Source organism: Etheostoma spectabile, chromosome 15, assembly GCF_008692095.1.
Source record: "Etheostoma spectabile isolate EspeVRDwgs_2016 chromosome 15, UIUC_Espe_1.0, whole genome shotgun sequence".
Classification (NCBI taxonomy): Eukaryota; Metazoa; Chordata; class Actinopteri; order Perciformes; family Percidae; genus Etheostoma; species Etheostoma spectabile.
The window spans coordinates 5,548,040-5,563,152 of NC_045747.1; the positions used below are offsets into that span (position 1 = coordinate 5,548,040).

At 40.1% G+C, this 15,113-nt stretch overlaps 2 protein-coding genes across 3 annotated transcripts in view; one reads left to right on the plus strand and one right to left on the minus strand.

Moving 5' to 3' along the window:
- Positions 1-705, minus strand: part of gys1 (glycogen synthase 1 (muscle)) — a 9,500-nt gene extending 8,795 nt beyond the window's left edge. The window contains exon 1 of the mRNA XM_032538698.1: positions 478-705. The gene's annotated coding sequence lies outside the window, so the exon portion shown is untranslated. The remainder of the gene's footprint in view (positions 1-477) is intronic.
- Positions 706-2,821: 2,116 nt separating this feature from the next.
- Positions 2,822-14,186, plus strand: pold1 (polymerase (DNA directed), delta 1, catalytic subunit). 2 transcript variants are annotated; one of them, XM_032538691.1, is made up of 27 exons: positions 2,822-3,078; positions 4,081-4,269; positions 4,820-4,933; positions 5,282-5,422; positions 5,674-5,799; positions 6,007-6,175; positions 7,002-7,116; positions 7,276-7,405; positions 7,539-7,705; positions 7,836-7,940; positions 8,138-8,278; positions 8,417-8,527; positions 8,637-8,828; positions 8,920-9,008; positions 9,109-9,225; positions 9,625-9,738; positions 9,940-10,087; positions 11,077-11,172; positions 11,389-11,526; positions 11,725-11,900; positions 12,114-12,266; positions 12,386-12,488; positions 12,608-12,740; positions 13,170-13,283; positions 13,401-13,453; positions 13,765-13,862; positions 13,963-14,186. In XM_032538691.1, exons 2-27 carry the CDS (start codon positions 4,083-4,085, stop codon positions 14,048-14,050), a joined length of 3,318 nt encoding a protein of 1,105 aa, XP_032394582.1. In that variant the 5' UTR covers positions 2,822-3,078; positions 4,081-4,082; the 3' UTR covers positions 14,051-14,186. The 2 variants fall into 2 exon arrangements, with proteins under 2 accessions (XP_032394582.1, XP_032394583.1); XM_032538692.1 differs by having other exon boundaries at positions 2,827-3,090.
- Positions 14,187-15,113: the final 927 nt, after the last annotated feature.

A 15,113-nucleotide genomic window follows, 5' to 3' on the forward strand; every position in this document is an offset into this window, starting at 1 on the left:
AGGGGGGGGGGGGGTCCCCCTGGGATTCCCTTGGGATCTTCTTGGGAACACTCACCTGCTTGGTACATCAGCTTATGGATGCCTTAATGAATTAATGACCCTTTACACTAATCACCATAATGCTGCTGTCAACGGATATTTTGATTTGAATTGCCCAGGGCCTGATCTGTCCCACATCAGGCAATTAAGGACGCACTGCACGTCAGCTTCGGGCAGCGACGGCTCGTCCAAAAACTATAGGGGACAACAGCCCCATAAAACCAACAGCAGACCCTCCCAGCGGATATGCATGCTCTTGTATGTATCTTCTGTTCTTCTGTTTTCTCATGAGTTGAGGAGCGAACGTGACATCGGGCATGCATCTACTGCAGCTGCGGACACGCGCAAAGGACACAGCGTCCTGATGCGCGCACCGTCTACTGAGGAAGTATTTAACTATATTCAATGTGGAAATGAAAAATACAGATGTCTACTCACCCTTCGGTTTCCTCCCAACTTCAAGAAGATGAACAACACATTGGCAGCTGTCGCAGTCAATCGAAAAAAATGAAACCAACGGAGAGTGAGGAAAGGGGGGCGGAGACTTTAGTTAAATGCCAGCGATTCACATTGGTTTGGTGCGTTTGCTGTCAGATTGAAGGACAGGGTGCTCATGGCCTGCGATGCAGGAAGAAGATTGGGTTGGTGAATGCGGGCACTCTGCTGTCACATTATTCATGAGCTTTACTCCCATTGGACCTCAGTCTCATCTTTGTCTCTGCCTCTACACGCAACGTGACAGGAAGTGGGCGTTTTCCTCAGCTGAGAGACGCAATTGGCTGAGCAGAGCTTAAATGGAGTTTCAGTGGTTGGGGAATTATCTGTTCATCCATACAAAAGGGGGGAGTCATGGGAAACCGGGCAACTTCTTTTCTTCCAATGAGAAGGTAAAGGAGCAAGAGAGTTATTTATAATGTGTTCTAAGGGTCATGAGTGCATATAATTTTGAGAATACAACGTGACCAGTGACATTTAGACACCCAATCCCTTTACATATCTCTGATATATCACATAGGCCCAGGCCTACTCCACTGGCTGCCATCTGTCTAACCCCACCCACTTCCACCCTTGATAGGACTGACCACAGGGCATTGGTAATGCTGCTGAAAAGAGGCCTTGTGGTCACAGAGTCGGAATCACAGACCCCTGTTTTAGTAAAGGTCTGCACAGCTGAGGTGTTACTAAGCATGAATCCTCCTGCCAGCCCGCTGTGTAGCGTGACCTCTATGATCTCTGAACTCTGACTGTGTTATGTGTCTCTAGATGCGTTGACAGAAAGCACCAACAACTTTCAATGAGAAGTGGCCCGCAGACACATTGAATGCACTGATAAATATGAAAAGATGAGATGGTCATTGTTGCTGATATCTTGGTATCACATTTTCATTTAGGAAACCTTGCTCTTTATGTGTTTTGGCACTTTACTATCATTGAGACATCATGAGTATAAAGTGCAAAGTATAAAATAACCATGGCACTAGATCATGGGATTGGTTAGCTTTGGAAAATCCTCTTTACAAACTCTGAAATAGAAAAGACTGCTTTTCTATGCTGATCATTTTATTGATTAATTGATTAGTGGTTTGGCCAATAAAATACCCTAAACACCCAACACAACTTTCCAAGAGCCTAATTGAAATAATAAGTATATATCTATCTGTGCATAGAGACCAAAGTCATGTCATCAAATGTCTTGTTTTATCTGACCAAAAGCCAAAGATATACAATTAATTATCATGTTGTGACTAAAAAAAGATGCAAGTTCTGCCATTTTAGGACTTAGTACTATCAGAAATTAAATATTTTTCCTTGAAATTACCTAAATGATAAATCAATCATCAAATTAGATGGCAATTATTTACCTGGGGATGGACTAATCATTTAATCAACTACTCTTTGCAGCTCGAAAACTGGTAAGGGGCACATGTTTTGCTGAAGTAGCATACTTTAAAGTTTACTTGCTGATCGTTATTTATTTGATTAGTGTATCAGTATGTGCACTGATTTTTGTGTGGGTGACAGAATTTTCTTATTGTGATGTACAGTATGTCATTTGTTCTCAGCCCTCTCTCTCACAAAGAATTTATTGATCGTAATGAAACTTTCTGACTACATAAAGCTAAAACTATATGAATTTAACTCAACTCAGGACTTTTTGACTACTCCTATTTGTATTTGTGTGACTATACCGTTTATACCTTCGGTCCATAATGTTGCAAACTGAGTTCATCATTGCCATTGTAAACATTACCTTTTAAAAGTCTGTAGTCATATGTGTACAAAAAAAAACACTGTTGCCCTCCATAGGCTACTCACTGTATTATTACCAAAATCCAAAACCATATGTAACATCACATTGAATTTCTGTAAGATTGACAGAGAATTTTTTTTACAGTGATAGAGGCCCACTTCACATTTACATTAGAAGAACAAGGATATACCTTTTCCAATGTCAACAATAAAACATGTTATTGTCAATAATAAAACAACTCAAAAAGGGGTCATACGTTTGTATAAACTGTTTCTCTGTGTGTAAATCATGCCTTAAATAAAATCAAAAATTCCAAAAATAGATTTGTTTGGCAAATTGTTATTCTTGTAGATGGTTAATACAAAAAGAAAAAATACAATTCGAACGTTTTTTTTCTTTTTTAACCGATGAGCCGTTTTCCCCATAGACAGCTTTTCCCTGCTTCGCTGCTGCGTATATTCTGACGTCATTTTGCCGGGAACACACGATCTGTGTAGTCCTATGGTATAGTCAGGCTGCGTCAAACTTCCTTCTCATTACCGCTGAGTTTCCGCCCTCTCACTGTCGTCATTGTCCATTCCTTTAGTATTGGGCCTGGTAACCAAACGAAATATTTCCGCGCTTTCAGGCAGCTCACAAATTGAAGAAGAGTGGCGGGAGCTGTTGTCAACCTGGGGCTGTTGTCAAGAAGTTACATTGATAGTCATTTGTAACTTTGTCAGAAACGCATCAACCGTTGATCATCAGTAGCTTGACAGGTTTCGCAGTGAGATTAGTCCTACAATTAGGTAAGATCGTAGGTAAGTAAGTTGTGTGTTTACACTGGCGCTCGTTAGCTTGCTGCTTTAGCTCGTTACAAAAGACAGCTAGCCAAAAATGACAGAAACAATTACCGCTGGAATGCTGAGGTTAATGGTTATTATATCTTATAGATGTTGAATGTGGAAGTAAAGCAAAATACGAGATAAGTTATCCACATTAACCATGAGTGCACAACTGAAACAGAATCAAGAGGCTTAGAAAGACACAATGTAACGTTAGCTCGCTAACTCACGTTAGTACCTAGGCTAGTTGTGATGCCAACTAAACGTGTTGTGCGTAGATAGGAGGGCTAACGTTACTTTAAGAGTCATGCTAGTTACATGGTGAATGGGCTACAACATGTGCACTATGGGCGTTTTTTTTATGTGTTGGTGCGTATTACCAAACATATTTCATACACCTTCCGCCTTTACTGATAATGACATAAACACAAAGCATAATTTTAATGGAGCAAATGTCATTGCCACTATTTTGAACTGCGTCTGCGTAGCTTCATGGTTCTTTTAGAGTTTTGCCCTTTTTTATCTTTTCGTTTTAAATTTTATTGCACCTCACCTCATCCGCTGAAAAAAAAACCTTACAGCACTGTACTTCTTTTACACCGTATCCACAGTCTATAGCCCAGCATATAGAGTATGCATATGTACTACATGCCAAATATGTCCTGACAGTACAAGGAATAGTGATACAAGCGTAGCCACACAAATGCTTCCTTTCTTTCGTAAGTATAGTTAAGTCTTGGTTGTCTATCAAAGGGGTAGCTCTGTCTGCAGGTGGTAATGAGCTCTTAAAATAGTACAATAGGAATTTGTTTATTTGATAGTTCTGCCTCATTCTTATTGTTTGTCTACTACTATCATTAAGGTTAATTGCTATACAATGAACGTTGCCTGGTTAACTGAGTCAAGCAATTTCTTTCTCTGTAATTATCTTCCCTAATGTACTTTGTTCCTCAATGTTTCTTTTAGGCATGGATTATAAAAGACGTAATGGTGGCCCTTATGTGGGTGGTGTGTCCCAGGCCAAAAGGGGTAAAATAGCTGGTGAATGGGAGGACAGTCCATCACAGTTTGAAGAGGAATTGTCCATGTTCGACGAAGCAGAGATGGAGGCAGAGGAGATGGAGGGCCAGGCAGGTCATGATGTTATTCCTGTAGGTAAGTCTTGCACAGAAAAGCACACAATCATAGGTGGCACAATGAAAATGGTTTTCCTGGTGTAGGAAGAGATTATTGAGTTATGTAAATAAGATGCAGACCTGTATCATTGTCCATAAGGCGCACATTAAGACATATCGTTCTCTTAAACTAGTACAACTACACTATATACAGAACTCAGCTGCCTGTTGAAGAATAATTTTTATTTTCCAGCGTGTTTTTCTCATTTTTGGTAAGTAATTTGTGTGGCTAGCAGCTCTAACAAATCCGTCTGAATGGTTAAATTGGTAATCCAGTCTTGCCATGAGTAATTTAGTCATGCTTAGCTTGTCAGCTTTGCCACAACCATCAAGAATATGCAGGTATAGCTAATGGCTAGATGGTTAGCTTGGCATTGTGACTAATGCAACGGTGTGCTCACAATATTGGCAAATGTGAAACTATTGTTCCAGGCAATCACTCAATCACTTACACAGTGCATGCCTATATCCATTAAGCTAATAAATAATGCACTTTGTTATACTTCTGTCTTACCACCTTGTTTCTTTAGGTGACCTCTTCTCAGCAGACCTTAACCCTCGTTGGCGGCGGCCTCATGCCCCTTTACTGGACCCATCAGCTGATACTTTGGTGTTTCAGCAGATTGATCTTGACTATTATTTGGGTAATTTTTTAAGATTATTTTTTGGGGCTTTTCCCTTTTTATTAGATAGTGGCAGTGGATAGACAGAATAGGTGGAAGAGAGATGCGGGATGACATGCAGCACAGGGCCACAGGTCGGACTCAAACCTGGACCACTGCAGAGGACTCAGCCTACATGCACATGCTCTTACTGGGTTAGCTAGAGGTTGCCCCATCAAAGGACATTTGAAACAAGACAACTTAGTTATTTTGGCTTCTTTGTTGTTTGGATCTAAATAAGAGTGTAGAACCCATCCAACTGCTCAAATGCATTTACTGTATGTAATTAGAAATGTTATCTAAGTTGTTTTCCACTTTTCTGTTATGCAGGGGCAACAGTGGCTGGCATGCCCGGTCAGTCACAGGGAAAAGTCCCAATCATTCGAATGTTTGGGGTGACAGACAGTGGCAACAGTGTGTGTTGCCACATCCACGGTTTTGCACCTTACTTCTATGTTCCTGCACCAAGCGGTGAGTACTTGTCATTTTGTCAATACATGACATCTTTCAATTTAAATATTATTGTGACACACTTGTTTAGCAAAATAGTTTTCAGTTGGTTACTATTAAAAATTCTCTCAGTATAACACATTTCTGACTTTGGGGCGTGTCACTTTTCTGAATGATTTCAACTGTTGGGGTGGGGGGGGGGGAGAGTTACTACTTAATTAATTCTTATAAATCCTACAATGCTAAATTTTTTTTCTGCCTGCTCTGAAAAGGGTTCACATCTAAATACCTGGGTGAATTTCAAAGAGAGTTGAACTCTGTTGTCCTGAAGGACATGCGATCCAATAAGGACAACATCTCTGTCACAGTGTTGGCTGTGGACATTACCCGCAAAGAGAGTGAGTACAAGCAATGTGCAAATGCTCATGTGCAATTGTTCACTGAATGTAATTGTGTGAAGGAATTCTCTTTGATCACATTTTTTTGTGAACAGAGAAGGCTAATCCTACTTGCAAATCATGAGATGATAAATGTACTTGGAAAGTGTCTATGCTTTTATCATGATTCTTGGACTTAAACTTAATATTTTCTCTTTTTTCATGCAGACATGTATGGTTACCATGGAAAAAACGTTCTGGATTTTTTGCGGATAACAATGGCAATGCCTCGTCTCATTGCCCCAGCAAAAAGGCTGCTGGAGCAGGGCTTCAAGTTTGGACCTTTCCCCACCCAGGCTTACCAATCCTTTGAGGCCAACATAGATTTTGAGATAAGGTGTGTGTTTGTGCATAACTGTAAAGATTGAAACATTGAGGTTCTTTTTGCAAATTATATTGTGATTGCCTTTGTCATCAAAAGGCATGGCATTGTGTTGAATTTTAAGATATAATTTAAAGTCTGAAAAGGTTGTTACAATAGACATGGCATTCATATCTAAATTCAACTGTGTGCTCATAACTCACGCAATGACCACCAAAGAAGGAAACCGCAACAATTAAGACTAGAGAAAATCATCAATTCAGCTGCATGAGACCGCACACAGAATGTTTTCTTGGCTCATGTAAACAGACAAAATATTGTGGACTCGCCACACTTTTATATCTGGCTACCTGCCTGTCTTGGCTGCTAGCTTAATGCAACCTGTAGTACATGCAAGATAACCAAAGAAAACAGAAACGTGGAGATACGTCTAATAATTGTGTGTTGTTATTTCTGTTATGAGATGTATGTAACTCCAGAATACATTCATTCAAGATTCATTTATTTATGAAGTCAAACATGGTGTTTGTTCTTGCTTTTCTCAGGCTAAACATGCTGTTCCCAGTTTTTAGTCCTCCTGAGTAATTCCATAGCCATATTCTTATATTGTTGGGTTATTATATATTATTTGTCTGCTGACGTGTACATACGCATGGGCAACATGGACATCTCACTAATTTTATTCATGAAAAATGTAGCTCTAGGTCATGAAGACATCAGGGGAATTTGTTGCAACTAACAATGTTAGTTTTTGTAAATATATTTCTTACAAACTGATGACTAAAAGTAACACTAAAGCCGTATTTTTTTTTTAGCTTAATGAGCCTCACTGTTTTGACAGGTTTATGGTGGACAGTGATGTGGTGGGATGCTGCTGGATTGAGCTTCCCATAAGCAAGTACAGAGTGCGTGAAGAGAAGAGCATGGGGTGCACGGATGCTCAGTACCCAGGCAAGGTAGGTTCAGTTCACATCTTACATGTTGCATGACACAATCTGGCCTGTCATTAGAACAAATGACTGTGATGCTAAAGGAGAATGCCTTCGTATGCAATTAGTTCTGCATGCTTTAACCAACGGTGTTCATGAATTTTCTCCCCTGTTTTCATCCTTCAGGAGTCCTTGTGTCAGTATGAGGTGGATGTGGGATGGACAGATTTGATAAGGCACCCTGCAGAAGGAGACTGGCAAAGGATTGCACCGCTCAGGATCCTTAGCTTTGACATTGAGTGTGCAGGAAGAAAAGGTGGGTTTCTTTCTCGCTCATATTCCTACTAAACAGCATGCAAACTATTACTCTAACCTACTTTTTGTCTACGAGGCCTCATCATACTTGATGAGATGCAGAGTTTGAGTGTGGTGTCAACTCTTCTTTCCAGGAATCTTCCCAGAAGCAGACAAAGACCCTGTGATTCAGATAGCATCTATGGTGCAGCGGCAGGGTGAGACAGAGCCCTTCATTCGCACTGTGTTCACACTCCAGTCCTGCGCCAGCATCGTGGGCTCTCAGATATTGTGCTTTACACAGGAGAAACAGCTACTGCAGGTATACACACTGGCTACAGTAAGACACCGAAAAACATAAATATTTTGACAGGTTTTCCTTGCTCCCTTTTTCAATGTTTTGTTGATCATCTGCCATGTCATTGTGTTTCTGTTTACATCTCTGTGAGCAGAGCTGGGCGGAGTTTTTGAGGACAGTGGACCCAGACATCATCACTGGTTACAACATCCAAAATTTTGACTTTCCATACTTGATTGACAGGGCAGCTGCTTTAAAGGTTAGATTAAGCCACATTCGTCTACTACTTTCGTGCAGTACCAATGCCTAAAATTACCAGATTAAGAGTACTGCACATAAATACTTAAGCATGCAATAATGTATTTGTAGTAAATACTTCAGATGTCCCATTTCTCTTTGGTGTAAGACATTCCTGTTTCCCCTTTTTACTTAAGAAAACACGTTCTTTGTTTTCAGGTGAATTTCTTTCCTTACCTTGGCCGAGTGCGAGGCATAAAGACAGTCTTGCGAGAACTAAACTTCCAAAGCAAGCAGATGGGCCGCAGAGAGAACAAGAGCATTAACATGGAGGGCCGGGTTCAGTTTGATCTCTTGCAGGTCAGCTTCAATGACAGCAACAGGAATCATAACTTCAACATTATTTAAGTTACACAGTTAGTATGTATTGCATTGCTTGTGTAAACGCATTTTCTGGAAAAGACACTGCACACAGTGTAATTGGTGTGTTTCTCTCAGGTTCTTCTCAGGGACTATAAACTGCGCTCATACACACTGAACGCAGTGAGCTTCCACTTCCTGCAAGAGCAGAAAGAAGATGTGCAGCACTCCATCATCACTGATCTGCAGGTAAAGCACAAACCAGTAACCTTGTTGCATCGCAAAGGGAGCTGTTAATCATTAAGAGCTCTGCAGATTTAAATAGTCTTCCCCCCCCCCCTTTTTCTTCCAATCACAGAATGGCAATGAACAAACACGTCGTCGGTTGGCTGTCTACTGCCTGAAAGACGCCTACCTCCCACTGCGCTTGCTGCAGAAGCTGATGTGTGTGATTAACTACATGGAGATGGCCAGAGTGACAGGTGTGCCTCTCACCTACCTGTTATCAAGAGGACAGCAGATCAAAGTTGTCTCTCAGCTTCTGCGACAGGTAAAAAAAGGTCAAACACGTGGTACATTTACTGTATGTGTTCCGTGCGGATTTAAAGATGACAACTGAAAGTGTCCGCTTGTCTGTTTAGGCCATGAAACAGGACCTGGTCATGCCTGTTGTAAAAGCAGGAGGAGGAGAAGACTACACTGGAGCAACTGTCATTGAGCCAGAGAAAGGGTGTGTATATTGGTTTATGTTAGTGTATGACTCCTCTCTTCTCTTGGTGCTGATGGTTTGGTACGACAAACTTCTCATCGCCACCGTCTTCTCTGTACAGGTATTACAGCGTCCCCATTGCCACCCTGGATTTCTCCTCCTTGTATCCGTCCATCATGATGGCTCACAATCTGTGCTACACCACCCTGCTGCAGAAGGGCTCAGCAGAGAGACAGGGGTCAGCAGTTCTTTTTAAATGTGTGGTTATATTGAAAGTCCACAAGAAATTAGTTTTGGTTTGCTTTGGTTTCCCTGAATGTTTTCGTCTTCTTGGATCCTAAAAAACGTTTTATGAAATGTATTGCTGAATTCATGCAACTTTCTTAGAGTAAGTGTTATGAGCTGAATGTGACTTCTCGCATATGTTTAACCAGCCTACAGGCTTATTTTGACCTGAAACATAAACACAATGGTGTGGCTTTTCAGATCTTTACTCTTCATTGATTTCTTTTTTTCTTTAATGGCTAATAAAAAAATACTTAAATGTTTTTTATATAGCTTGTATCAAAAATAATTAATATCTGAAGAGGTTTTTCAAAATAATGAGCTAATATCTGAAGTGTTTGTGTATCTTCAGCCTCTCACCAGAGGACTTCATCAAGACTCCGACTGGTGATATGTTTGTGAAGAGCTCTGTGAGGAAAGGACTTCTACCTGAAATCCTGGAGAATCTGCTGTCTGCCAGGAAGAGGTTTTAATTATTTAAATAAATCACAAAATCAAATTGAAAAATGAACTGGAGAGAAAAAGTTAGCAATTCTGTAGATGGCTTTAGTGCCACTGTACCTTAAAATGGAACTTGCTGCCAAGCCCAAATATATAAAATAGATGATTTTGCTCTATTGTGCCCATAAATCAGCAGTCCTTCCCCACTGATCCCATCTGTCCACAGGGCCAAAACCGAGCTAAAGAAAGAGACTGACCCTTTCAAGAGGCAAGTGCTGGACGGCCGACAACTTGCACTCAAAATCAGCGCAAACTCCGTCTATGGCTTCACAGGTGCTCAGGTGGGCAAGCTGCCCTGCCTAGAGATCTCACAGGTGAGCTCTCAACTCTGTCTCTCATGCTAGTTTTAAAGTCCAACTGAATTTACATAGATTTTTTTTTTGTCTGGCACAGCATACATATCTGCTGTGTAAATCACATGTTCTGTGTTCTCCTTTTTAAGAAAAAAAAAATCTGAAACCAAAAGGGGGAAATTTATATATATTTGTTTGGTTTTCTCATGACGGCCTCTAGTTTTGAATTAATTCAATGTGATACCTTTTAGAAATAGGTCAACCTGCTACAGAACACAAGACTTTGAATAACGACCCACATAAGCTTACCTGCTAATCTCTTTGTTATCTAACTAACACGTCCTGCATCTAAGCTGGTTGAACAAACAAACAAACAGACAAAAAGTTCACTGGTGAAAAGTGCACTGCTAACATTAGTTTGCATGCTAGATAGCTAACTAGCTACTCAGCTGCAGTACATTAAACCTCATGAACATGTCACTTTGGTTTGGTTAATTCCTGGTGTGGTCCTTACTCTTCAATACAACTAATAACAGGCTGTCATTTAACATATTAAATGTTTACAATTCTGGCCCAACCCAACTGTATTTCATGTATGCTACATGATGCTGTCCCCATTTCACTTGTCATTTTTTTCACTATTCTGCACAGATGTGAAGTCAGGGCACAGACAGAGATGTAGTGCAAACATAATTGTTGCAATAGAAACCACAGAACAGGTGGAAATCACAAAGAGTGTAAAGATGAACCACAGCAGGCTGTGTTTCTTGATGTTTTGTGTAGGGTTTACTTACTTAGTTACATTCTCTGAGAGAGCTAAGAAAAATAACTCTTTCTTTCTACATGAGCCATTTTAGGATAAAAGGCCTTGATTAATGGCTAATATTTTCCCCAGACATTAAAAATCATGAACTGTTATGTGGTTGACGTTTTTCTTCCTTGGCCAATGAAAGTGCATTCTAACAGCACAGATCATTTAGTGAAGAAATCCTTTTTTTTTTCTCATTTAGAGTGTCACAGGTTTTGGAAGACAAATGATCGAGCAAACTAAACAGTTGGTGGAGTCCAAGTACAACATTTCCAATGGTTACCAAGGTGATGCCAAGGTGAGAAATACATGCAGCAACGCCCCACCAATACTGACCCAAACTCCTCCTTTTCTTTTATCTTTTTGCTCGTTAACCTTATGAGTTAACATATCAGCTTAGTATATTGTAGATTATAGAATACTTGAGCTGGCTAAAAATATTGAACCTGCTATCTGATGTTTTTGATGGACCCGCTTTGTTTAAATGTTGTCTAAATGTTTTTATCTTTTAAAGGTAATTTATGGGGACACAGACTCCGTCATGGTTAAGCTTGGAGTAGCTACGGTGAGGGAGGCCATGAATATTGGGACGGAGGCAGCAGAGTGGGTATCGTCCCATTTCACACCGCCCATCAAACTGGAGTTTGAGAAGGTGACATTTCAGTCCACTGGATTTATCAAAGCACTTGTCCCAGTAATTTCATCATCTGTGGAAGTTCTTGATTAAGCTCTTGAGTTTGCATTTGAGAATCGGCTAACTAGTTCATAATGTAAGAGCCAGGATTTGGGACCACAGGAGAGTTGAAGCATCCTCCCAGCTAACTGGAGCTCATACGTGTCACTTCCTCAGGTGTACTACCCATACCTGCTGATCAACAAGAAGCGCTACGCTGGCCTCTATTTCTCTGCCAGTTCAGACACACATGACAAGATGGACTGTAAAGGCATTGAGACTGTCCGCAGAGACAACTGCCCTCTGGTGGCTAACCTCATCAACACCTGTCTGCAGAGAATCCTCATAGACAGGTACACACACACATTCTGGACATAATGCATTAGCAAGTTATCCGGTGACTTCATCCATTTTCATAATTTCATCTTTAATGTTATTTTAATTTTCAGTTTGAATTTTTGATGTCCAAAAAGATCTAAACTTATATTCAGATGCTGAATCTTTACCACACTATGAGTGGTTAATTTGTTTTCAAAGTAATCACAGCTGATGTGATGTTTCATCAGGGATCCCCAGGGTGCTGTGGCTCATGCTAAAGAAGTGATCTCAGACCTACTGTGCAACCGTATCGACATCAGCCAGCTTGTCATCACCAAGGAGCTAACACGCACCGCCCAGGAGTATGCTGGCAAACAGGCACACGTGGAGCTGGCCGAGAGGTGTGTGTGACCACACACCGAGACGTCTCATTTCAACTTATACTCCATGGGAAAATGTTTGTGTATGTGTGATATGGGTGAGCTGACCCATTAATGACCCACAAATGGATGTTTTACAGGATGAAGAAAAGAGATGCTGGCAGTGCCCCAAACTTAGGAGACAGAGTTCCATACGTCATTATTAAGGCTGCAAAGGGAGTAGCAGCATACATGAAGTCAGAGGTCTGTGGTGTCCTCTGTCATTGTCTGTTAATAATTAGGTTTTATTTGTGCATCCCCTTTTTTTAATAATACATGCTTAATCCCAAGGTTAATCCTTATCCTTCCACACGTCGTTTTAGGACCCGATCTTTGTGCTGGAGAACAACATTCCTATAGACACACAATACTACCTGGAGCAGCAGCTATCCAAACCCCTGCTGAGAATATTTGAGCCAATCCTGGGAGAGAGCAAGGCAGAGAACATCCTGCTCAGTAAGTTTACAAACGCACACATCATAGTCTTGTTAATACAATGTAGTAGTATTTCTATTAGCTGACACTTGTTTTCCTCACATATTCTCATATTAGTTAAATGATAAGTTGAGTTAGTTGATTAACGCAAAGTTACTTTTAAGATAAAACTTTAAGATACCAAAAAATGATTCATTAAGTAATCTATAATTTTAGTAATCTATAAAATATTTGATCATCAAAACAATCAGTTTATCTTTCTGTGTATCATACAGAAGTCTAATGGCGAATACGTAACATTACCGACATTATAACAAGTGTCAAAGCTGCGCAGTTCAACCATGAATCTTTAAAACATAAGTGTCCCAAAAGATGTAATATAGATTTGCTAGTTATATTTTCTCATGCTTTGAAACTAAACATTGCTGTGGATTTTCTGCTGTCTTTCAGAGGGTGACCACACGCGCTGCAAGACTGTGTTGACCTCGAAGATCGGGGGCCTCATGGCATTTGCTCAGAAGAGAAGCACCTGCATTGGCTGCAAAGCTGTGCTCAAGACGGACGGTGTGTTCTCACATTTCTAAGATATTTTTTCCTACTATCCACTTAAAGAGGTTAGGTACCACATTTTGTGTGGGAGCGGCTTTATATTTGTGACATCTAACATGTGTGTCATTGCAGCGGCTGTGTGCGATTTCTGTAAGAAGAAGGAGTCTGAACTGTACCAAAAAGAGGTAGGCAAAATGCCAGATGACTTCTTATGTAGGTTTTCATCAAGGCTACGTTTAGGTACCAGGTCTGACAATAATTGAAGAAAAGCTTACATGTCTTATTTATAATCAATGGTTGTCTTAGAGGTAATCATCGTATCGCCCTCTGGCGGCTCCTCAGAGCTCATGGATTTTGATATCAAATGTGATTTAATTATTGCTGCTAGTGTGCTGTTCCAGTAAAACAGAACGGATCAAATTGTTTTTAAGAATTACAGGGTTAATATCTTCAAACATGCCCGATGAGTTTCTAACATTTAGGTTGTTAATTACAGATCTTTCACCTCAGCACACTGGAGGAGCGCTTCTCTCGCCTGTGGACTCAGTGTCAGCGTTGTCAGGGCTCCCTCCATGAGGATGTGCTCTGTACCAGGTACATACACAGTACATGTGTGGACATGCTTATTAGAACTGTTTACTGCAGAATTGTGGCCGAGCACACAGTAACACTGTCCCTCCTGACTCCTCTGCAGTCGGGATTGTCCCATCTTTTACATGAGAAAGAAGGTCCAGAAAGATTTGGATGACCAGAGTAAGCTGGTGGATCGTTTTGGATGGTGAGAGGCGCACATACGCTCAACCCTTGTGCCTCATTTCAGATGACCATGGACTCACTGTATTTTTTCAATCTTTTTGGGTGCTTGTATAAATTCATATATATCACACTATTTCCATGTTTTTCTATTTCTATATTTGTTTTTGTATAATAAAATTAAAAATCAATCTATTCACGTATCTTTACTTATTTAAAAATCTTTTATATTCAATTTTATTTATAGGATCAAATCATAAGAGTTATCTCAAGACACTTTACAGATGGGTCTAGACCACACTATGACCAGGTTTACGGTGTTTGTACATTCCCTTATCTTAACATCAAAGTAAAAGTATAACATTTTCGGAAATGAAAAGAGGAACTTAATTTCCATCTTCTTCAGCAATATTGTCTGAGTCAGACCTCATCAAACAACATCCCTACCACCACTGATGTGGCACCTCATAACAAAAACCCTAACGGTTAACTTTTAATGGCACAAACTGGATGTAGTGTTCTTCTTTCTTGAAAATTATAAAAAAAGATGAGGTCTATATAAGTAATTACAACCAAGATCTGGCATAAAGCGAGCACATTCTCTACTTTTGTGTGTGAGACAAGTTCTTCTTATGCATCTCTTTTTGAAATACATTTAACCTTTTGAAAACCTTACCAGTAAAGACCCACCTTGGATAAATAAAACAGACATTAAAGCTGAAGACATTTACTTGTCCATTACAGCAGAGTGCATTAAAGAGTTTACATTGCTGTCTGTGAGAAACTTGAACATTTTAGAATTACTCCATATAACAATGGAACAACATTAAGTTCAGATAAGAGGAAGCTGCTGGTTTAACACCATAGCAAAGTAGGAACCCTTAATAGATGGCTTCACTTCTAAGCAGGATGCGACTGAAGTTAGCTCATTAAACTTGGATATATTTTTAGTAAATATGTGGACAGCAGTTTCTTAATGCAGATTTTTTTTTAACTGACTGATGTGGTTTACAATGCTACAAAAATAGAAATGTAACAATCCATGACATTTAGGGTTACAGTAATTATCAAAGAGGACACTGCTATAAAAAA

Coding starts and splice junctions, on each gene's coding strand:
- pold1 (XM_032538691.1), top strand. CDS start 4,083: ATGGATTATAAAAGACGTAATGGTGGCCCTTATGTGGGTGGTGTGTCC. Junction 8,279..8,416: donor TTCAGTTTGATCTCTTGCAG/GTCAGCTTCAAT, acceptor TGTTTCTCTCAG/GTTCTTCTCAGGGACTATAA. Junction 8,829..8,919: donor TCTCTCAGCTTCTGCGACAG/GTAAAAAAAGGT, acceptor TTGTCTGTTTAG/GCCATGAAACAGGACCTGGT.